The 21,400-nt window shown below is 34.5% G+C and overlaps 1 protein-coding gene across 5 annotated transcripts in view; it reads right to left on the minus strand.

The window, feature by feature from the left end:
• Window positions 1–3,762: 3,762 nt before the first annotated feature.
• Window positions 3,763–21,400, minus strand: part of LOC149780578 (lysophosphatidylcholine acyltransferase 2-like) — a 50,327-nt gene continuing 32,689 nt past the window's right edge. For 2 of the 5 annotated variants that reach the window (XM_089937691.1, XM_089937695.1), the window contains 5 exons: window positions 19,575–19,700; window positions 14,281–14,431; window positions 11,792–11,890; window positions 8,501–8,642; window positions 3,763–6,400 (listed from right to left, as the gene is read on the minus strand). In XM_089937691.1, coding sequence (XP_089793817.1) covers window positions 6,273–6,400; window positions 8,501–8,642; window positions 11,792–11,890; window positions 14,281–14,431; window positions 19,575–19,700 — 646 coding nt within the window. In that variant the 3' untranslated portion in view covers window positions 3,763–6,272. Of the gene's footprint in view, window positions 6,401–8,500; window positions 10,090–10,416; window positions 10,811–11,791; window positions 11,891–14,280; window positions 14,432–19,574; window positions 19,701–21,400 lie in introns of those variants that run through there. The other 3 variants (XM_089937694.1, XM_089937693.1, XM_089937692.1) reach the window with 3 other exon arrangements.

Below are 21,400 nucleotides of genomic sequence, written 5' to 3' on the forward strand. Positions count from 1 at the left end.
GGACCAGTGGCACAACCTAGGTACCTCACAGTAGGAATACCTCCTGAACTGCCACCACAGGATGTGACTGTGTACAGGTGAAAGCAACTGTAGTTGAGGGCCCATCTATTACCGGACTTGCACACTGCCAGCGACCAATGGAGATCCGAGAATAAGGTCTCCACATTAACATACATGCCAACCCCTGACGAGGAAAAAGTGTAATCCAAGTGGACAAAAAGAGGAATCCAAGCAGAAAAAAGAGGAATCCACATATAACATGCTAAAAATTCAATAAACAATGATATTTATTTGCCCCTCTCGTCTTTTAACATCCTTTACTGCTTCAAGTTTTCAAATGCAGCACTTTTAGCTTTAGAAAGCAACAACATCTTTTCATGTTGCATTTTAAAACACTTTGTACCAGCTAAGACCATGAATGTTTTGCACACCAGTAGAGCACAAAGTACTGGGTTACTGAGCCTAGATCTGAACTCACTTTTATGTTTATTAACAATACTGAACAATCTCTCAGTCAGCATTAGAATAGTAAAGAACCAATATTCCTTTCATAACCTGACAAAGAAGAGGAAATTTATATCTTCCAGTGATTGTGTCTTTTAGCTGGGAAATAAGGTGCCACTGCACATCAACTCTATCTGCATTAAGTATATTGTCAGGTAGAATCCCAACTTTACACTTCAGGAATTCTCCTTCCAGATGATCCAAGGTAGACAAGGATGGTAATAGAAAGGGATATCTCTTGACAAAGAATCTAACACTTTCGAAGCTTTTTGACTGTCTCTTATTTACATCAGCAACTGAAGCATTTAAAAGCACTTCATCTCCATAGGGGAATTTCTGGAGCATGTAATCACAGGTTGTAGCATAATAATCTCTAACATTATCATAAAACACGTTCACAGCTAGAGTAGAATTATGTTCTATGTATTCTCTTGCTTCTGCACCAATAGCAAGATCTTCATTATCTTGCTATTAAGAAGTCGGTAAATAACACTTCTGCATTTATAACATTCATGTCCGCACTTTAGTTCTGCTGCAGATAAGAAGTTACCTTAGTATTGGAGTTCGCAAGACGAGCTAATTTGATGTGTTTCTTTGTTTTCAAGTGTTTCTCTACATAAAATTTACCAACATGCCCAATATTAAAATCGTTTCCACGCAGACTGCAATGAGCATGATGCTGCCCTAGAATACAGGAACTCATATCATTGCTTAAAACTGACCTGTCATACATGTACTATATAGTACATGTATGACAGGTCAATTTTAAGCAACAATATGAGCCCCTGTGCCCGAGAATGAAACACTGTATTATGCCATTCATTTATTCATCTTTGAAAGATTCGTTTTTTTGTCTTTTTCTGATCCACCTGTGAAAATCTTTGAAAAAATATATGTACTGTAACACAAACATCGACTAGAATACATCTGAAGACTTTTAGTGCCAAATAGTAAAATTATTTCCACACGGCCTGCAATAGACATCACGTGATGCTGCCCTCGTGTACTCATCTTTGGAGAATTCTGTTATTTTTGCCTTCATCTAATCCATCTGTGAAATTATTTGAAAGGAGATAGTTTTGCTCTCATACACGCATCAACTAAAATAAATTATACTTTTTAACGCCAAATACCTATAGACTGGTTTTGTACTAAATATAAATTAGAAAAAATAATCTGCAAGTAAAGATTAAAAATTAGAAAACCAGTCTGTTCTCTCCTAACTAAGACATACAGCTGCTATAAATAGAATACGAGGTCGAAAGTTTGAAAGTAGAACCAGCATGTTTCTGGGTAATAGGATAGTTTCTACAAATAAAATACTGAAGCCGTCTTTTCTAAAATATGGTCTGTGGGATTAATAGGATGTTAATAAAAACGAGAAAACTATTGATTTTTTTTGGAAGGTGGATATACCGAAAAAGCGTAATCCATATAGGTTTACGTGTAAGGCGTAATTTAGTGAAAGAAAAGCGTAATGATTACGCCAAAAGCGTAATGGTTGGCATGTATGCATTAATCTCATGGAAATGAAATGTATCATCAAAGCCTTTCGTTTTGGAGCGACCATCTTCAGAATAAGGTCGTGTTCATCATGTCCGACAACTCAGTAGTAGTGATGTATCTCCTCAAAGAGGGCGGTGCCAAATCATCCCAACTGTGCATTTTCATCTGGGAATTTTGCTGTTGGTTCGCAAAATGCAACAGCGATATCCATATCAGAATATTCCCAGCCAACTTTAAGTCTTAGCCTATTCTCTGTCAAGAAGAGGTCAGATTCTCCATACAGAATGGTCCCTCCATCTGTCGGTCTTTCCATCAGATCTGCCAGCTATGGGGCGTCCAATGACTGATCTTTCTGCAACCTGGTGAAACCACAAACCAGCTGGGAGGGTCTGTGGGTCTTTGCCTACCCCAAAAAGAACTTAGTTCCAAAGATTATACAGAAATTATGAGGCCAGAAGTATAACATAATTCTGGATCCTGGCTCAACAATCTTCTCGATGCAGGATTAGTTCTACACAGGAAGATCCCAGCCAGGCTCAATCTTCTCCAGCAGCCTCAGGCCAACTGGTTCCATCCTTGGCTAAACCATCTTCTCCTTCACGCCTGGATCTTGTCCAGAGTACCTTGCTGTAGAAATAATTCAACCCTACAGTCATGGAAAGAAATGCACAAGCTAGAAGGCCCTCTACTTTAAAGGTCTGTTAAGGGAAGTGACACATTTTCATGACTGGTACAAATTCAAAAGTACTATTCCTTTAAGCACACATGGGCCCGCAAGTAGTTGATCGTTTTTCTTTGGCTTTTCAAGGAGAAAAAGTTGGCTCTGATTACTATTAAGGTTTAGGGTTCTATGATGTCAGATATGTTCTGTCATCAAGACAGGGAGGACCAAGAAGAAAAAAATTGGCTCCAATTACTATTAATGGCTCCCGTTCATGGCAGAAAGGATCTTGGTCATTAAAAAAACCTCTCCAACTTGTCCATCACCCACTTTGTTTTCTAAGAGGAATCTTTCTTGGGTTCTGACTTGGCTAAATTCAAACAAATTTAAGCCTTTAGCCAGAACCTTGCTGAAGCTCCATTCAAACAAAATCTGTCCTGAGATATGATCTATGTGTCATAATCACACAAAAAATTGAATCTTAAGTTTAGTGATCCCATTTAAAGATCGAAATGTAGGTCAACAATGTTGCTTGAGCATATTTCATGCACATTTTTGCAGCCAATTATTTGGTTTTCAAGTATGAAAAATATCTAAATAAAATTATGATCCTCTGGGTAGTGTTCAAATAAGAAAATATAAGATCTGACATTGAACAGGACTTTAAAAAATCCACAATCAATATCCATTCTAAACAGAAAATTTCAAGAAATATCTTTTAAATCTTTTTTTTTTTACAAAAAATGATTTTTATCACACAAAAACGTACCTGCCTTATTCTGGTCCAAAATATAGGACTTGTACAAGAAAAACAGGACAATTGGCAGCTATGCACACATACATATACAATTACAGTTACTCCCCTCTGGTTCATTACAAGAATTTATTGCAACATACTCTTTCATCATGTACTATTATTAGAACCTTTTTAACGCTGCAACAAATTTACACTTGAGAAATCAACCTAAAAATCATCAAACAGGAGAAAGAATAAACACTACCAATAAAACGTTTATTTCAAACATTACTGCTATCCCTCCCTCCAATTCTTCTATAGTATAGAGAGTTTACAGTGAAAATGATAAAAAGTCTTGTGTCTTGGATCGATATATTTTCTTTAGGGACAGAACATGTACATATATAAACAATTTACACACATACAAAAAAGTGTGGATTAATAAGACAACTAAAAATATGACATTAAAATAATGGAATGTGAATCATATGCCTTGCAGTGTGATGAATCATATCTTGTATACAATGTGAACTTGCTTTTAAACTGATTGTTCCCAAGTCTGAAACAAAATAAATGCCCATTCCTAAAAGTGTCAATACACACCTTGTGACCTAAGATATGCCTAAAAATTATAGATTAACTCACAATCATGTACATAATTTAAGAACTCCATGACATGAGAGGCAACCTTTTTATTTTTTTAGTATTTTCTAAAAAGCATGAACACACAACAGTTAAAGTACAACTAAGAATGTTAAAGAGAACAAGGCATGCCCAAAAATGATCATTTGTAAAAAAGAAATCACTTAGGAAAAGTGGAAAAGGTAGTTAGTACAAGTCAAGTCTGAGTTAGGATATGTGTTTTCTGTATGGACATTCTGCCAGGAAAATATCTATATCGATGGGGATGTGAAAAAATGCATAGTGCTGTGCTTAAGTTTTGTTGAGAAATGAAACATAATGACCAAATGTATTTTTACTGACAGCAAACTTGACTTTGGCGCTGTTGACCTCCAAACCCATATGGTTCTTCCTAGGAGTAAGGAAACAACTGCAGGTGCTAAACTTCATTGACTTCTGTTATTCAGAACTTAGATGTCTTCCAAGAATGAAATAGATACAATCTATTTTTAGCAACAGTGACCATGACCTTGGAGCTAATAACCTCTAAATTAAGGTTCTTCCTGGGGCCAAGGAGAACAAATACACGTAATTTCAATTAATTCTGTTAACCAGAATTTCAGTTACCATCTTGAAATGCCTGAGAAAAATCTATAATTAGCAACAGTGAACTACAGCATAGAGTAACTGACCCCTACCCCCCAAGAGGGTTCTTTCCTCAGCTGAGGAAAAAACATATACCAAGTTGAACTTAAATCTGCTCCAAAAAACAAATCAGTCATCTGGACAACAAAATGGAGGCCTACACAATCAACTGTCTGCCTGCCTGGAAGAAAAACTGCAAAACAACTGACAAATCTACTACAATTAATTGTCAGCAAAATTGTCTGACATTTGAAAATGCAAAATTTGGTGGCCAATACAAAAAAGGTAGGTCTGCAGTTACAGTATCTATCTAGTTCTAATCATTTTCTAATCTTTTAAACTCATTTGAAAGATTTTAAGCTCTAGGCAGGAAAGGCTGGAAAATCGGAAAAAGTTCTTACAGTTTTATCAGTAGGAAAATATAGTAATAGGATGAATTATTTAAGCAACATGAAAATGTCAACTGTCACAACACGGACAGTCACTATCACAAAAATGGCAACCTTAATCAATATTTAACAAAAAGATAAACTAGATGAGTATTAATAAAACATGGATGACCCAACTAGAGTGCCCAAAAATGGCTTGAACACAGAATTTAACTGGAGAGAAAACATTTGATAACCCTACCACAATCACTGTGGGGGATAAAAACAAACTTCCACACCAAAAACCTGTGCAAATAATTTAACATAAACTAGAAATTACCTAAATGTTATAAACTATATGCAACATCGAGGTAGAACCATATTACAAAACAATCAAATTTCCCAATGTATCAAGCCCTACATCAGGAAATGTAACAACAAAAATGAAACACTAAAGACTAAAGTCATGAGAAACCTGGACGATTAAATGTTTGAATAATGGGATAGCTACAAACAAAAGTTAAATAATGGCCAAAAAATAAAAGGAATAAACAGCTGAAAAATGGTCTTAAAATGAGTCAAGTACATTTCTATTTTGCGTTGCTGTCAGAGCAGCAAAAATATTAAGAAAATAATCAAAGATGTTGTGATATTTGTTATTAAGTCATCACTGCAATAGAGAACCATATTAATTTGACCTAATTCCTGGCTCAGGACAAATCTTGGAAACTATGTGATGCAAAACTGGTATTTAAGACAAGATGCTACAATATATAGTGAAGATATTGATTCCTGGCTAAATTATGTATGTAAAAGAAACTTATACAAATTATGTGGTGGGATACAGAAAAAGAGATAATAATAATAATAATAATAATAATAAAAATGATTTGATATGATGAGTTACCGGGTAATAATGTCACAAGATGTGGGTTATAAACTGATGCCTAACTGAGATTCTAATCAGACTGCATTGAGAAGGTTACATTTATATCAAATTCCCTATCAATTCATAGTTGCAGTAACCAGTATTGTTCTCCTCATGTGTGTTCCACATAACTCCACCTGGATTAGACACAATCAGCAGCATCTTGAGGGACTGAATGAAAAAGGCAAGTACATTATCCCATTACCTTGCTACATATATAGAGATCAGAAGGAAAATATAAACTTAAATATAACATATAATGTACAACAAAGTATTCAGATCTGCTGAACCAATCTCAATCTTTCAATCTTCTTTTGAAGGTTCCTCTTTCAGCACCTCTAACCCTCCATCATTCTTATTCTTCATCTGTTGGTAAGTCAGGAACAGATTGGCATACTCTGGCCTCTGCATGGCAAAATCTCTAAATTCATCTGAAAAGCAAGTCACCACATAATGTTAACACTCATAATGTTATAACATCACATCACACACAATATGTGACATTATGCCAGGCAAACATTTTTAAAAGTACTATTGTCCATCTCGTATAATGTCACCCCTTCTGTAAATAAAATATGGCTTATAAATGGGGTGGCCTCACATGAGGGATACAAAATGGCTGAAATATATCATTTTAGCATCCGGCAAGGTGGCCTAATGAAAAGGAGTAACCTCTACCGAGGGGCTTCTACAAAAAATACTTCAATGGGCATTGGATGGAATATCCACTTTTATTCATCAGACATAAATTTTATGAAACACAATTGATAGTAAAACATGCCAGACACTGCAAGCATCTTACAGTATACTGATTTCATAAAAGATTGCAGGGTACCAAACTGACCAAAAATAATGCATATTAATATACAAATTTTCCAATCAATATGCTCTGACAGCTCAGTGTCAACCATAGTCTGTTATGAAATCAGAACTGAGTCGAGCACTGGAAAAGAGAAGTGGAGGATCTCAAATCAAATAGATCAGACTGATTCAGCTGTCTACCTTTGACAAATAAATATTGTATAACTATTAACAAACTGGTGAAATAGTCCAGAATAAAACATGTCATACAGAAATAGAAATAACTGAAAAAAGAAACAGATGTCCTGTGTGATTTATAAACGTTTCTTTTGTAAAGGTTATGATCGCAGATGTGTCATGGTGCCACACAATGTCCTCCATCTGCATATGTATGATATCACAAGAAGTCAGTCAACAGTGGTCAGGATTTAGGATGTAACTCATTTCAAATTATCTCCTATGCCTCAAGAATTGCCATGAGGACCAAATTTAGAATGAAATTTGCTCTTTGAAAAAACCTGATTATAAAATGCTAGAACATCCACTACCTTGCAAATATAGCCCTTCCAGGCTTGCTTGCCAAGATGGAAGTCAAACTTGAGTGGTCTCCCATTTGATACAAGATCTGGTACACTCATGGTGTAAATGCTGGGATGGCTCGTGTGGGTGTGCATGTATTTTGATTGTATAAGTATTATGGAAGTAATATATTTTTACTCTGATAAACAGTTTTTTTTAAAAATAAGTTACCAGATCATAATATGTTGGGATAACGCAAAAGGAATAGGGAGTGAAATCTCATTACCAAGGTGCTGGTTTTGTCTCTGGTCTCCTATGTATGTGAAGCATCTTCAAGTCATGTGATATACCAAGACTTGTTATATACCAAGTCATGTGAGATGGTACTTAGGGTTAGCACATGGTTTATATATGGAGAAACAAATATTCCACTCTTGCAAATCCAGTTCAAGTTGAGTAACTTGCATCATTATAAAGCAGCCGAATGGCCCTGAAAAGCAGCCTACTGTACTGCTGATACATGTCTCTCCAGGTTAAAACAAGCCCATTCTGATGAAAGGTCTGCAGGGTAAGAGCTAGAAAATGCTATCTCTGACCTCCATCACAAGGCCTGGATGATCTCAATTTGGGAGTAGCTGTGCTCAAATGTAATACTAGGGTTGATTGCCCTAAATTCAAGAGCCAAAATACAAGAGAAATTCCTGTCTTCTGTTAGTTACCAGTAGGATGAGTGGATAACCCAATGCATCCATGATGAAAGAGCAAGATTTTATATTAATCAGGCTCACAGCAAATCAACTGAGCAACCACAACTCTTATCTCTATTAGTCATCTTTTACAACACGCCAGAGAGCACACTGAGTGTATTTAACATCTCTGAACCTGCTTTGAGTAGTGCATATTGTCATACAGAGTGATAATATGCCACATCACCCAACAAAGTTGACATTCCTGACATCTACTTCTGTATTTGTACAGCTCTAAATATAATAACATTTAATTTTTTAATTTTTCCCACATTAATACAGTCCATTTTAATCTATGTTATACCTTCAAGTACACGCACATAAATGATGGTACACACACATGCACAAAAAATATGCATTTTAATCTAAATAAGTAGCTGAACAATAATTATCATTTTGACCACACTGCAGAAATAAATAACTCTGAATTTAATGTTAACATGGGTTCTTTACTCAAGATATTACCATATGAGATTTTTCCATCTTGATCGGCATCCACTTCTTCAAAGAGTTCTTGTACATCTAACTCCTCCATGCCAAATGCGTTGTTCAGCATCTTTGTCAGATCTGGCTGTGTAATGTAGCCCTTATTCTCTGAATCAAATAGCTGTAAGAAAAAAATTGCTGTGCCTTAAGTAAGAATATATATCACTGCCAAGAAAAACATTTGTCTTTTATTCCTACAAAGATGATGCATTTCCATATTTCCAGTAGAATCTTCTCAAACCTGAGTTACATATTCATTTTATGCTTCTAAAACAGGAAAAAAAATATGAGCTGGTGTTTCCCCAATACGTATTAAACTGTGAGTAAGTAAAATAATTTATGTCATCATTGCAAATATTGAATTACTTAACACATTAAAATGGGCCAACATACATGTACTATAATCAATATTATCCATTGTTTCTGTCACATTATGACGTATTAATCAGACTATATTCTATTATTTCAACCAAAGAAGATTGGATTTGATAAATGATGGTCAAAGCTTACTTTCTCATGGCTGATTGAATATGGGATAAGGACAGTTTACTTTTAAACAGCCTAAAATTTGACAGTTGTCAATTACTGTTACCACATACAGTACAGTAAAATTTAGTGATTGTGTCCCAAGGTAGTGCTAGTGGTGGTGGTGGGGGGGTAGATTGGCTTGGACTGAAATTCATGTTTGGCAATTGTAGATTTATTGATTTATTTATTATATTGGAGGAAATTAGCAGAACCTATTTCAAGCAAATATTTGCCTTTAGCCAAAGGCTGGTAGCAAACTTTTCTGATCTTTTGTGTTTACTGCCTAGGAGATGAGGGGGGTAACTCTTTCTTCTTAGCCAAAAATAGTGCAATGCCATGTATTTTCTTTCATTGCGAATGCAAACACATGGTCAAGAATACATGAATTTAACTCTATATCATCAAACTATTTATTCATTTAATGTACATTACTAGTGATAAAGTGTCCCCAGGAAGGATGCAAAATTTTCATTGCTAGTGTCAATTGTTTAGAGTATTACAAATGTACACAGGGCAAAGACTACCCAAGAAATCCCATTTAAATAAAATGCAGGACTATTTCTTTATGCGCTCCTTATTAATTTTCACAAAACAACAAGAATTCCGTCCACATTTGTTCTTGTGGGTAATGATATTTATTTTCATTACCTCATTCTGAGACTGCTAAATGGCAAACTTCTTCATGACTAAAGATCCAGCCATATGGTATTTGCCATATGTTAACCAATTTTTAATTTTCACCCCAAAGAAAGCAACAACTCAGTAGAAAAAAACTTGTACTTTGTTTAGGGTCTTACACCCGTTTCTCCTAGCTCAAAACTGCATGTCTTGCAAGGGATTATGTGCAAAAAAAGTTGTCATTGCATTGCATTATATGTAAATATAGCATGGCATAGCATGTTGTGCACGTTAGTCCTGCTGAATGATTGTGATATGGTTAAATTTTACGTACTTGGTCCACCAACTTACTGTGGCCAGTGTAGAGTGCCAGCAGTTTGTGTTTACTATGACACTTACCTCATGTTTTCTGGTCATGGTTCCTGCCAAGTATAAGTATAGAGAATGCTAATTTTTTGTATAGTTACAATGCACACTGCACAGACACTTTGTCAGGAAGCTATTTTTTTTATAAAGACAAACCTCTATCTTTCAAGGTATGTAATAATCGTACACATTCTTTCTTTTTATTATCTGTGTTCAAAAGATATAGTAGTTTATTATGTTAAATGTTTGGAATTTATCCTAAATTTCCATCAGTCACAAAATTTCACATAATTCTATCAAATTTGTCTGTTTCAGGTAATGGTCATATTTTAATCTGAAATAAGAATCTGGGTTAAATTATGTTGTATGTAGCAAATGATGAAAAGAATTCAAGTTTTTAATTATCTTGTGTATATAATAGTTCTGAACATGGTTATTATTTAATTTCACATAATCATTCTGAGAATATAACAGTTTAAATGTTTATTCTGGTCTTTTCTTGTCAACACATACATATCATGTATAGTGGTATCTGAAGCAAAACATGTTCAAATTTATCACTCATGTTATTACATGGTTCATTTGCAAATATTTCTAGCTGAATTCCAGTGACATAAGTTGGAAACAGTGATGTGTGCTGCAGGAGGTCATGGTTGCTATGGTTCAGTTTCTTTGCGATCATTCTTCCGCCTTTGTCTGCATGAATGTGGCGTTCTGGCATGATCCTCAGCAAACAGCAAGGAAAATCATGTATGGGATCATTCCTTGTATTACACCCTATTATGGAGGAATAGGACATGTTTGATGTTCATTAGATGACTGATGTAGTACAAAATATTTCATGGTCAAATTTTATGTTTAACAAATGAATGACAGTGTAATAAAACTCATGTTTTAAATTTCATATTTATTAGATGATGGATGTTGTATTATAAATGTCATGCTCATTAGATGGTCAATTTAGTATCATAAAATGTAATATTTCTTATCTGAACATTACAGAATCATATTTTCATTTTAATAACATGAATGAACGATGTGGTCATATTTTTGTGTCTGTTACCGAATGGTGTATTTTCTACATTTATGTGTTTTCATGAGGAATACAATTCCATAAACTCATCATTTGTGTGAATTACAAGTTCATAATTTCACTCAATGAACATAACAGTTTCATATCTGTCGAAGAGAACTATACAAGTACTCATCTGGTATGTTAACAGACAATAATACATGTTTGTAACATACACTGAGTAATGTGTATAGTTAACTACGAAAAGTGTGGAAAACTCCTTAAAATTTGAGATGTGGCATGTCAGTGAAATAGGATTATTCTGTGCACATGTGGACTATTTGAAAAGTTATTTGTTTGACCTAAATTGTGTACTAGATAATATTTGTTCAGCTAGGTGGTTTCAGTGTACATATTAGAGTAGGTCTAAATTCATTTCCATACATATGTACCTTGCAAAAAAATGTCATTTTCGTAAATGGTTTTTGTCTCGTCACTAATCCAAAACCAACCTGCTCTATCCCTGTGACAACATCATCAAAACACCTACAACAATATTCACTCACTTGAAATCAGACTCTTGAAGTAGCATTATATGACATCATCACTACTAATGCATATATGCACACAAAGAAAGGTATAAAGCAGTAAAACCATGTAGCAACCATACTTTGGTGGAAACAAATAACAAAAACCAAGAAATCTGTTAGTCTTCAAGGTGCCTCATGCTACAGCAAGATGATTACCTTAAATGCTAATTGTATAGTTTCCTCATTGTTGACTGGATTTGAGATTAGGGACAATCCAATAACATACTCCCTAAAGTCTATGGTACCAGAACCATCCTGAAACAAATACAGAAAATTAGGATATTAAATAAAAACTCGCAAATGAAAACAAAACATGTTTACCATACTGAGCAATAAACAAATTCAAAAAGAACATATTCTGCTAGCCTGGGGAACCGAGTGGCCAAGTGGTCTAAAGCACTCTCCGTTACAGATCACTGCCATCTCACCTTTGTCTGCGTGGGTTCGAGTCTCAGATTCGGCTAATGTGGGTATGTGAGAAAGCTTGCCAGAAACTTCTCATGGGTCGGTGGTTCTTTCCAGGGTTTTCCTGGGTTCTTCCTCCACCATTAATACTGGCCGTCATGTATAGCCTATCATGTGCTGAAAAATGGCATTAAACCCTAAAACAACAACAACAATTCTGCTAGCGTATGATATTTTTAGCACAATTACACTGGACATGTGCAAATTTTGTATTTACAATTATGAAAATGTTTTTGATTCCTAATGCTGGGGTCCTTTTTTTAATGAAAATGATCACTTCCAAGAATAAATAAAATGTACATTCAATTTTTGTGCTATGAAGAAAAAAAAAGAATTATTTTAAACTAAAAATTATCTGAAATATGGTATTACAGTGCAAATTTACCAAGTACACCTCCAACCTTGATCATTAATGAACAACAGGATTCATAAAGATGGACAATTTTTGTATGAAAAGTGATGGTGGGTGTGGATAGGGGTAGCAACTGTCATTGATGCATGCGAATTATAATCTCTGTTAACACAAATAAATATTAATCTTATGAACTTTCATATCTATTAATAAATTCATTAAGATAATTGTAATATAAACAAAGTTGACACTGACATGTAGCACTCATAGATTTATGCAACGGTACAAAGGAAGTTGCCTCCCTTTCATACTGTAGTACCTGAATACCTTATTAAGAAAAACTAATAACAAAACCAGTTCAACTTGAATTACACTCAAATTATTGCAGGAACTGAACCCATCAATTTGTTGGCACTGTGAAATTGCTCAATATAATTCAAATACATTCTCCTGATCACATTAACATTAGGAGAATAATTAATAAGAAGATGGAATGCTGAGCATCCTACCTATACTCTGGGCATCCTAAAAGAAAGATAACCCACTCTCCTAACATAGATGCATCACAGCAGACAGACTCATCCATCATGACAATTATAACTTTCTTTGCATGAAAAGGCCATAATTTATGCAACTGGTATCTCAACCTGCTTCCTCCCACCCACCCACTTCCAACTCAGAAACACTCCCCATTTATACCTTAGAAACTGTTTCACTGCTTCACCCTTAAGTCAATGTACACTTATTTGGCACAACAAAGGTATAAACTTATGCAGTCACCATGAATTCCTGGGTCTGTCCTTATCCCACTGTTGTCATTACTAGGAAACCACTCAGATCACCACCCAAGGTACTTGTGGCTCAAAGAATAGAGCACTGAATCTGTGACAAGAAGGGTGTGGATTCAATTACCACCTTTTGATCAGCTGGGATCTACTACCAAATTTCTCTGGATTTTTTTTTTTTAAAGCTTATTGGTAACTTTGCTAAAGTAATTAAATATGAAAGTGTTTCAGGAAAAAAGCATAGTTTTTCAATTTTTTTCATATAAGTAAAATTAAAAAATGTAAATTTAAAAATAATTTGTGTCTAATAGCACTCAATGGATGAAATGCCATGCTGACACTTATAATAACATTACAAACAAGAAGCTTTCAGACACTTAAATACAGCTGTGTCATTACTGAGCATCAGAAACACACTAACAATTCCTGGCTTGGTTTGGCTGATTACACTTTAAGGTACCACAGAGCTAATTCATTCCTAAGTTTGTCAATGAGAGTAAAGGCAAAGGTCATAATACAGCACAAGTCAAGTAATGATACCTGGTACAAAACTCAAGTTATTGCATAGAAAAGAAAGGGTATCAGACTGATGGAAGAATGCACAGACATCATAACTTAATTATGGCAGGCACATAAAAAGGCCAAAATTCTGTAGTAACTTCAGTGTCCTGTACACTCTATTTTAATAAAAATACATAAAAATGTCATGCAATTAATAAGGGATATACCAATCAGACTTCCAGTAAAGATCTGCTTTATTTGTGCCGTTTTGTACAATATTTGCATGTATGCTTTAATTCTCTAAAAATTCAGTCTCCAGATTTTAGACTGAAGTCATAAGAACATTTTTAAAATATCTTTAATAAAACAAAACTTCTAAGTGGAAAAATTTAAGTACAAAAAAGCTGATGATTTTCTGGATTAGGATTAGCATTAGGATTACAAAAATTGTGCATACAGTTACATAAATTTTGGCAACTTCAGGGATTATTTTCTTTTAAGATCTCTAATGTTTCTGGATTGCAAACTGAATTTACACTTACTCTGTCGTACATTGCAAAGACATCCTCAAGTGCTGGGTTCACTGGTATCTGGAGGTAAGTGGAGAACTCTTCAAGGGAAATAAGACCATCTCCTTTATAGTTAATACTGCCAAACGTCTCAAGCAATTTCTGCATCTGCTCCAAGGAAATTCTGTTGGATGAGAATCCTCCATGATGTTATATATGGTAGTTTTCAGAATTGCACCCAAAACACAGAAGAATCTCATTACAATGTACCCCAACATAGTTACCTTAACTACTACAGTGCATTAAAACTGGTGTTTCATAATCCAGTTGCCTCAGTGATCAGAACATCCGTCTCAGGTGAAGGATGTAGTGGGTTCAATCCTTGGCCGAGTCATACCAAAGACTTATAAAAATGATACTAGCAGCTGCCCCCCCACCCCACCCCCCTGCACTCAGCATTATAAGGTTAGTGTTTGGACTGGTCAGCCTGGTGTCATGATAATGTGACTGGGTGAGACATGATATCACATGTTTGCAGCATGATGCCCCCATGCTAGACATCACTATAAATGCCACAATGCAGACACCATAGCTATATGACTCAAATTGTTAAAGCTAGATTAAAAATCCAAAAACACAAAAAAAACCACACATAAGATTAAATACAATTATAATAAAAATAAACTTTGTTGACTAAACTACTTATCTTTGTCCATAATGTTTTGATCCACGACATGTTTCATAAAACAAAAATCTCACATAGTCCTAAAAGTATTAAAAGGTAATGACATGTATGTCACTGTAACCTATTTTGCAGTAATGACAGTATTCAAGATTGCCACCTGCATGCTAACTCCTGACTAGCAATTATTAGAATGGTTCATATCTGTTACAATTTTTTATGGATTCTGACAGTTTTTTAAATATCTACTGACCCAAAAATTCAGGTGTTCAATGTTAATTTTCACCACTGTGGGGAAAATAGTACTTTCTGAGAAGAATATACTCATTCCTAAACTTGCAACAGTGTACAAGTAGTAACATAAAAGAAATGAACAGAATGCTATTGTTAATGACAATACCACCAGTAAATGTCAACTGCTGTTGTAAAAAATGATGCTATGTGTCACCTATGATTATCTAGTAATACATTTTCTGGAAAAGCTCTAAAGAAACATTAATATCAATGAAGTATAAATGCCAAAAATGTTTTGCAAACTGTATGTTCAATGAACTACATCATGCTTAAACATGATCAACAATCTGTCATTTCCATCTTTAGTGAAATTTAACAACAAAACACCTGGTACAATTTACACAATTACAAACAAAAGAATAAAGGAAATTCTTTCAAAAAATGCACAAATACATTAACTTTAACTGCTTCTTTGTTTTAATAATGCATAAATATACTCAAAATTGTGATCAGTCTCCATAACTTACATCATAGTCATTCAGAAAATGGCTAGAACCTCAATAATTAACATCTCAGCCAATCAGAAAAGGGCCAGAACCTCAATAATTAACATCTCAGCCAATCAGAAAAGGGCCAGAACCTCAATAATTAACATCTCAGCCAATCAGAAAATGGCTAGAATCTCTATAATTTACATCTCAGCCAATCTGAAAATGGCTGGTAGTTTTCTGGCAACTGTACAAATTAATTTCATGACAGTAAAATCATCACACACATACATACTTTTTGGACAATAAAGTAAATATAATAAAATCAAATCTGTGGTGGATAAATACATGCCCCCCCCCCCCCATAGTTTAATCTACCCAAGTGATTGTTTTGAAAGTTTTTTTTTTTATACAATAGATGATTAGACTGAAATAATCGATAAAAAGTATGTATCAATGAAGCGCTTCCACAAAAATATGATGGCCTGAATTAAGATGAAAGTTGAAAATCTAACCCATTGGAAAGAAAAATATATAATAAAACAATGCTCCCTCACAATGCAGAATAAAAAAATTTGTTTTATTGTACATCTTACACAATGTACAAAGGAAATGCAATTTTCGGTACAATGTCAACCCTGTCTGTGTGATAGTTTGGTTTCATTTGGTATTTTTAAAGCAGAGAAACACAATTATGATATGTAGTGTTGAGGCAACTGGAGTAAAGTGATTTGCCCAAGGACACACCACAGTGGAATACTAAGACAGATCTAATGGTAAGATTATAATTCACACCCTATTGGTCCTTAGTCTGGCACACTAACCACTGAGCCTCCAAGGCTCCACCTTGTCAAAATAAAGAAAAAGATAATAATTTTAGCTGGGAATTTATTTTGGTAGGATTCTCTGTGAATGGTCTGACAGAATGTGGTGAAAATAGGTGGAACCAAGTGACATCTTTTTACAGGTATAAACCAAAGAAATTCATCAGGGACCACACGTATAGAGTGCTTGAAAGTTTCAAGAAACAAGAGTCCCTGAAAGAAACTGATGCTCTACTGACCAAAAAGAATTTTCAGGAATTAAGATATTTCCATTCTTCTTTTTATCTACCAAGTGTGTGTGTGTGTGTGTGTGTGTGTGTGTGTGATTTGGATTTTTAACGCAGCTTTAACAATTTTTCAGTCATACTGCTATGATGTCTGCAGTGTGACAGTTTATAGTGCTGTCTAGCACTGGGGCATCATGCCGCAGACATGTAGCATGATGCCCCACCCAGTCACATTATCCTGACACCAGGCAGACTAGTCCTAACACTAACCTCTTAATGCTGAGCACCAAGCGAGGCAGTTGTTAGAACCATTTTGGTAAGTCTTTGGTATGACTCGGCCGGGGATCAAACCCACGACCATCTGCTTCCGAGGCGGACACTCTAAAAACTAGGCCACCAGTGCGGTCTAACTACCAAGTACAATTTTTTATATTCTGTAATGATAAGATCTTCTAATTAGCCACAATGGCAGCAATAATGGATACAAATTGGCATAATTTTCATTAGGATCAATTAGTCATAATAAGAAGTCTTCTTGTGACAATCCTTTATCGATATGACTTTCCATATAGGAGCAGCAACAATTTCAAGATGGCTGCCATGGTGCCATATTTAATCAACAGATCCACACTATTTTCATTTAGGACCAACTAGATATCATAACTGGTCTGCTGGTGAAAAGTACGTGGTGATAAGACTTTCTGTTTAGGAGAAGTACAGGTAAAACCCATTATAATGCAATACTCAGAGTCCAAAGAATAACATCACGATATAAGCGGGATCGTGTTGAAAAAATTTTGGAAATACTTCTGCACAGAAATTGTGCATTGAAATTTCAATGTCATCAGTTTGAACTAATGTCTTCATCATATATGGTACGTTTTGTTCGCCGGGTTTCATCAGACATCAAATATACTTCAGTTTTGAATTCTATACATGCTAATATGGTGAAAACGGTGCATGGTGAAATTAAGGCAAGATAAAACGCAGTGCTGGGACTAAACATCTGCTAGGCATATGAATAATCAGCCCTTCTGAGAGCATGTATTTAGGATGCAAAGAAAAGAAAGGTCACCTTAAATTAAAAAATGGGAGCCATGCTGCCATCACATTATAAGCAGAATCGTGTTATAACGGGTTTTACCTGAAGCAATAACAAGATTTTAAACATGAGTGCCATGGTGGCCATATTGGCTCATAGATTAGCACCATTTTCATTTTGGACCAACCAGACATCACAAGAAGTCTTTTGGTTGTTGTTGTAGGGTTTAACGTCATTTTTCAGCACAGTCTTTTGGTGAAAACACAATGACAATATGATTTTCCATCTAGAAAGTCTAGCAATAAGAAGATTTTCAAGATGGCAACTTTGATGGTCATACTGGATGTCTGGGCTGCACCATTTTAATTTTAGAACCATGTGGATATCAAAAAAAGTCTTCTGGTGAATACCCATCCTGACAAGAATAGTAATATTTTCAAGGTAAGTGCTGTTGTGGCCAGAACACAACCATTACCGACAAGTTAATGGGTCGAATGTGTTTTTAATCTTTCACAGCAATCATCCAGGTAGTTAAGGAGGAGTAGCAAGAACAAACTTCTCCTACCGGAAAGACATCGGAAAAGTGATGGCAGATGATGGATGATGAGCGGGCCATGTCAATTGCTTTTCTGGCGTTTTAGACGATGGAGGGTATGATTCAACATGGATATTTCTACACATTCATCTGAAATATATCCATTCATGTTTAATGAATCATTTTACATTAAAACATTATGTATACCTCACATATAATCAAAATATCCTAGTAATGTATAAAGACTGCAGTGGGTGGGTAGATACAACAATTATTATAACAGACAATGGAACATACACATGCCAAGGACAGTGTCTGGATCATGTTGTAATAGTCAAACTAAAAAACAACAATCAATATTTTTTCACAGTAGCAGTGATGAAATTATTTAAATACTTCTGATATTTGTATTGATGACCTTCTTTTACAGCATTGCAAATTAATATTATCCTGATGTCAATAACATTTCCATTTTCTATGTTAATTTCATTTCCATTTTCTATGTTAATTTTATTTCCATTTTCTATGTCAATTTCATTTCCATTTTCTATGTTAATAACATTTCCATTTTCTATGTTAATAACATTTCCATTTTCTATGTTAATTTCATTTCCATTTTCTATGTTAATTTCATTTAGATTTTCTATGTTAATTTCATTTCCATTTTCTATGTCAATTTCATTTCCATTTTCTATGTTAATAACATTTCCATTTTCTATGTCAATTTCATTTCCATTTTCTATGTTAATTTCATTTAGATTTTCTATGTTAATTTCATTTAGAGTTTCATGTTTCTTGATATTGATAACATTGTAAAATTTTTAGTGAAGGTTATTTTTACTGCACCCAGTGTATTACCTTGAGATCAATAACAATAAGGTTCAATTTCTATGTTCATTTCATGTTTCTTGTTATAGATGAGATTATTCAATTTTCAGTGCTTTTTTTTACCGCACCCAGTGTATTATCAACTTGGTATCCCAATAATCAGAGTCTACTTTTATGTATTATGTGAACAAAGAAACTTTCCTGACTGGATAAATAAAATCTTAAAGTATTATCTTTTGAAACAGTTGTTTTATTATACATTTTTCTTGACAATGGGGTCAGGTTTTCAACTTTTAACAATCATCTCTCATTTTGGGCATCATCTTTTTTGTGGAAGTTACTTCAGTGGCACGCACTTTATATTATTTCCAACAAAATTCTCAAAGTGAAAATTTAACTTTAAAAAAATCTCTTGGAGGGTTCAAACGAATATGATGCTTAAACATTGACAGATTCAAGAGACATACCCCAATTTCTTGTGGAGCTTCTGAAATTCGACAAGACCAGCTTGCATTGGTAGTTTAAGCTTCTGTGCCTGCAGCATAAGGCGACAATCATCAAATGTGTGATCTGTCACTGGGATTTCAAGACATCTGGAAGATGAAAATCAAACTATTATATAGTGCTCAAAGAAATATTTTTTTCCGACACCGGCCTAGGGCAAGTGGCTTACGAAAATAAATCACTTGCTAACTCAAAATATACATGCTTGAGATGGTCATATTTATTTGACTATTATTCTGACACAATATTAAAACTGATATAGTATATTTTTTTTAAATTAAAAAGATATAAACAGAGAAATTGGCATTTTAAAAAAAATGTATTTACCTTTCAAAACATTACTTGAGACAAATATTAAATAAATTTTGATTTTTTTTACTTAAGAGCAAGTTTTACCCAGGTCCTGATTTAAATTAATACTAAGAAGTTTTGTTTTCTGAATGCTGCCAAAAAATCAGCACTTTTCTTGATCAAAACAGAAAACAGAAATGAAATCAGAGAGCCATTGCAATTTTTTTAAATATCAATTATAACTATACAATTATGTAAAATGCTAGCAACTATATTCATGCATGAGTTCAATACAACAAAAAGTTCACAAGATAATCACCTGAAATCCAATAATTACAAGTGATGCATGGGTATATGATATACGATATGATATATATAATATGAGATATGATATATGATATGATATGTAATATGATATATGAGCTATGATATGATATATGATATGATATGATACTGTAATGTGACAGGCCTCTAATTTACGAATGAAAACCTTTTCAGGGACAAATACTGCCGATATTCATACAAGATATGTGCTCACCAGTGTGCATAGTAGTAGGCTGCCACCACCCATCGGAAGGGAAGAAATATGTGAAAAAAGAAGTTTCTCGCTGGAAACTGGATACTGCTACAAATCCAGAGAGAGAGAGAGAGTGTGTGTGATTAGGATTTTTTAATGTGGCTTTAACAATTTTTCAGTCATATCGCTACGATATCTGCAGTGTGGCAGTTTATAGTGATGTCTAGCGCTGGGGCATCATAAGTTCTGGAGTTAGAGAAAGAACAAATCCAGATAAAACAGTTGTGGCCTGGAGGGATCTATACAGCTACACAGCTAATGGAACTACTGCTTACTATCTGTTCATTCTAGAACAAGAGTTTTCTACACAATCACCACACGATAGTGAAAATTGAGTTTGAGAAGTAGCGTGGAAAGATTAAAGATGAATGAAAGGGAGATTAGAGGAAAATATTATTATAAGTAAAGATGAACTCTGCCTCTGCTATTCTGCAATGGTGCCTAGTGTCCCATCCTCATCTGTACAAAAGAGGCAATAGAAAGTTTGGGAGCAACTTTAGAAAATAGAAATATCATAGAAAGAAGAATGAATAAACAGAAAGAAACCACTAGGTTACTGATACCACTTACTGAGACAATGGTTTGTTACCGATGGGACTTTCCTAACCTGAATGGGCTCTTAAATAAAACACATACAAGGATACGGCTGCCAGAACTTGTATTGAAAACTTGAAATGAACAGGACACAAAAATACATTCACTGACATCTCTTGAAAAAAGAATTCATACATTACATTAATACATGGTTATTTGACTTTGCTCAGTGATGTTGTAATTATTTTGAATAATTCACTGAGTGATTGAATCCAAAACAAACACTTACACTGCAGTACTTTCAACAGGAAAAGAACTCTGGTTGAATAAAATCAATGCAAAATTGAGTTATTTCTAATCAAAGAAGTGTTAATAAAATATATTGAC

The sequence above is a fragment of the Sinohyriopsis cumingii genome, chromosome 16, assembly GCF_028554795.1.
Source record: "Sinohyriopsis cumingii isolate HCF-2022 chromosome 16, ASM2855479v2, whole genome shotgun sequence".
Lineage (NCBI taxonomy): Eukaryota > Metazoa > Mollusca > Bivalvia > Unionida > Unionidae > Sinohyriopsis > Sinohyriopsis cumingii.